Genomic DNA, 1,957 nt, shown 5'->3' with positions numbered 1-1,957 from the left:
GCCGTACACCCTCTAAGACAACAGTATGGGACTGCTGGTTCACACGTAAAAGGTGCATAACATGTGATTTCAAGCCATCTAGATCAATAGGTACCTCAACCGAACTCTCTATGTGCTGGCAGTTCTGAATTGTTACGAGTCTCCCGTGCAAAACTGTGGGACGTTCTCCATAATAAATATGAAAAATCATACCGTATCTCCTAAATAAATGTACATATAATAAATAATAAGTACAAAAATAATACTAATTAAATAGTGCAATATACAACTAATATGCATCTTTGTTGCTACTGGACACTATCTTCTACGGTTGTACCAAACCTAAGTGATTAAACTAATTAATCAAGTTAATTGATTAATTATATTACTTTAATAAAACTAATTACCTAGATTAAATCACGTAAATTCATGTTACTGTATTAAGTAAAGAATCTAATCACACTTACTAATAAAATTCATATAATCCAACTAAATAAATAATTTAAATACTCTAATTTATCAAAATAATATAATTAATCAAATGTACTTGAATGAATTTAACAATATACCGACGAAAGGACTAATATACTTCTGAACAGACTAAGAAAAATCTAATTACATTTACTAATTAACTACGTAATCTAAGAACTTACCTTAAGGAAATTGAGCGCGGCTGCTGCTCGCGTTAATCCTCTCCGGCTGCCCCCTCTGCTCGAGCTGCTTCTCCTAGCGTTGCTCCACTGCTGCTCTCTTCTCTCCACTGCTGCTCTCTTCTCTTCTCCCTTCTCTTCTCTGCTGCTCTCTTCTCCCTTCTCCCTTCTCTCTTCTGCGAGCCAGGGCATTTTATTAAGCGCAAAAGCAACATCAACCCCCGCTGGCACGCACACACTGAAAGCATCGACACGATGTGACGTGACAATGCACTGATTTCGACAAAATTTTATTGATGCGATGGGTGGCCGGGTGTATTCGGCAACTGACAGTGCCGAATACAGTGGGTCCGGGTTGTTTTCGGAATTTTAGTTACTGAAATCCAAATTTCGGATTTTGAGTTATCGAATACGAATGCTAGATTTACAAATACGCCAACATATTATCTAATTTTGTAAATACGGTCGCATATATTGTCTAAATTGCCAAATTTGCCTATCTTCTAACACCCTCTCCCGGATTTCCAAATCCTTGCCAATCCTTCTTCCTCTCCCTCCAAACCTAGAGACTCCCACCGCAGCCAGCCCCTCCTCTCTCGCCGCGGCTTCCTCAGCCCGCCAGAGCGCTGCTCCTCTTCGGTCCAGCGGGTCGGGGACCCACCCATCCATCCATCCCGGCGTGGACTGGTTCCTTCTCCCGCTGCTGCTGGTGAGCAATCCTAGCTCTGCTTGGGAGGCGGATTCCCTTGTTCTGAGGGTTGGTTTTTTGTTGACGATCCAATCCATCCTTTCGTGGTCCTATCAGTTTCTTCCGCGGCGTTTGAGATCGACCTCAGTTGCCACCCCAATCAACTGAGGTGCGGTGCGGTTTATTTCCCAGCGATTTTTGGGGTTTGCCTGCCCCCATGGCTGCGGCGAGCACACCCACGGTGACCATGGAGATCACCGACGAGATGCTCAAGAGCATGGAGGTCGGCCTGGCCTTTCGAGACTACGTAAGCAGCCTCTCTTCTTTACTCCAATTCCATGCTCCTAACCTTACTGAAATCGGAATACGTGCTAGCGTTCAGTACCGCTGTCAGTGAATTAAAACTGGTAAAGTGAGGTGCTTAAAATAGCTGTTTGGGTAATTTCGATTATCAAAAGGAGTTGGCTTGCTTCTCTTGCTTATTAATTTTACTTAGATTATTGCTGGAAAATATATATAATTTAGTTTAGAACATTGTGAGAATGTAAATGGCTGGCAAGATACATCGAATTATATGTAGTGCCCAATGGGTTTAACCGTTATTAATCAAATTATTTTGTTCCAGTTGCCATGCTATATA

At 42.1% G+C, this 1,957-nt stretch overlaps 1 protein-coding gene across 2 annotated transcripts in view; it reads left to right on the top strand.

Annotated features, from left to right (window-relative positions):
- The first annotated feature begins 1,138 nt into the window (after positions 1 to 1,138).
- The window catches only part of LOC133887387 (protein ANTHESIS POMOTING FACTOR 1-like), a 4,344-nt gene continuing 3,525 nt past the window's right edge, over positions 1,139 to 1,957 (top strand). The window contains exons 1-2 of one of the 2 annotated variants that reach the window (XM_062327322.1): positions 1,139 to 1,338; positions 1,435 to 1,624. In XM_062327322.1, the coding sequence (XP_062183306.1) occupies positions 1,535 to 1,624 (90 nt within the window). In that variant the 5' untranslated portion in view covers positions 1,139 to 1,338; positions 1,435 to 1,534. The remainder of the gene's footprint in view (positions 1,339 to 1,434; positions 1,625 to 1,957) is intronic. The other variant, XM_062327323.1, reaches the window with a different exon arrangement.

This window comes from Phragmites australis, chromosome 12 (assembly GCF_958298935.1).
Source record: "Phragmites australis chromosome 12, lpPhrAust1.1, whole genome shotgun sequence".
Classification (NCBI taxonomy): domain Eukaryota; kingdom Viridiplantae; phylum Streptophyta; class Magnoliopsida; order Poales; family Poaceae; genus Phragmites; species Phragmites australis.
Note: the sequence above shows the minus strand (reverse complement) of the source record. Positions and strands in the feature narration are given on the sequence as shown.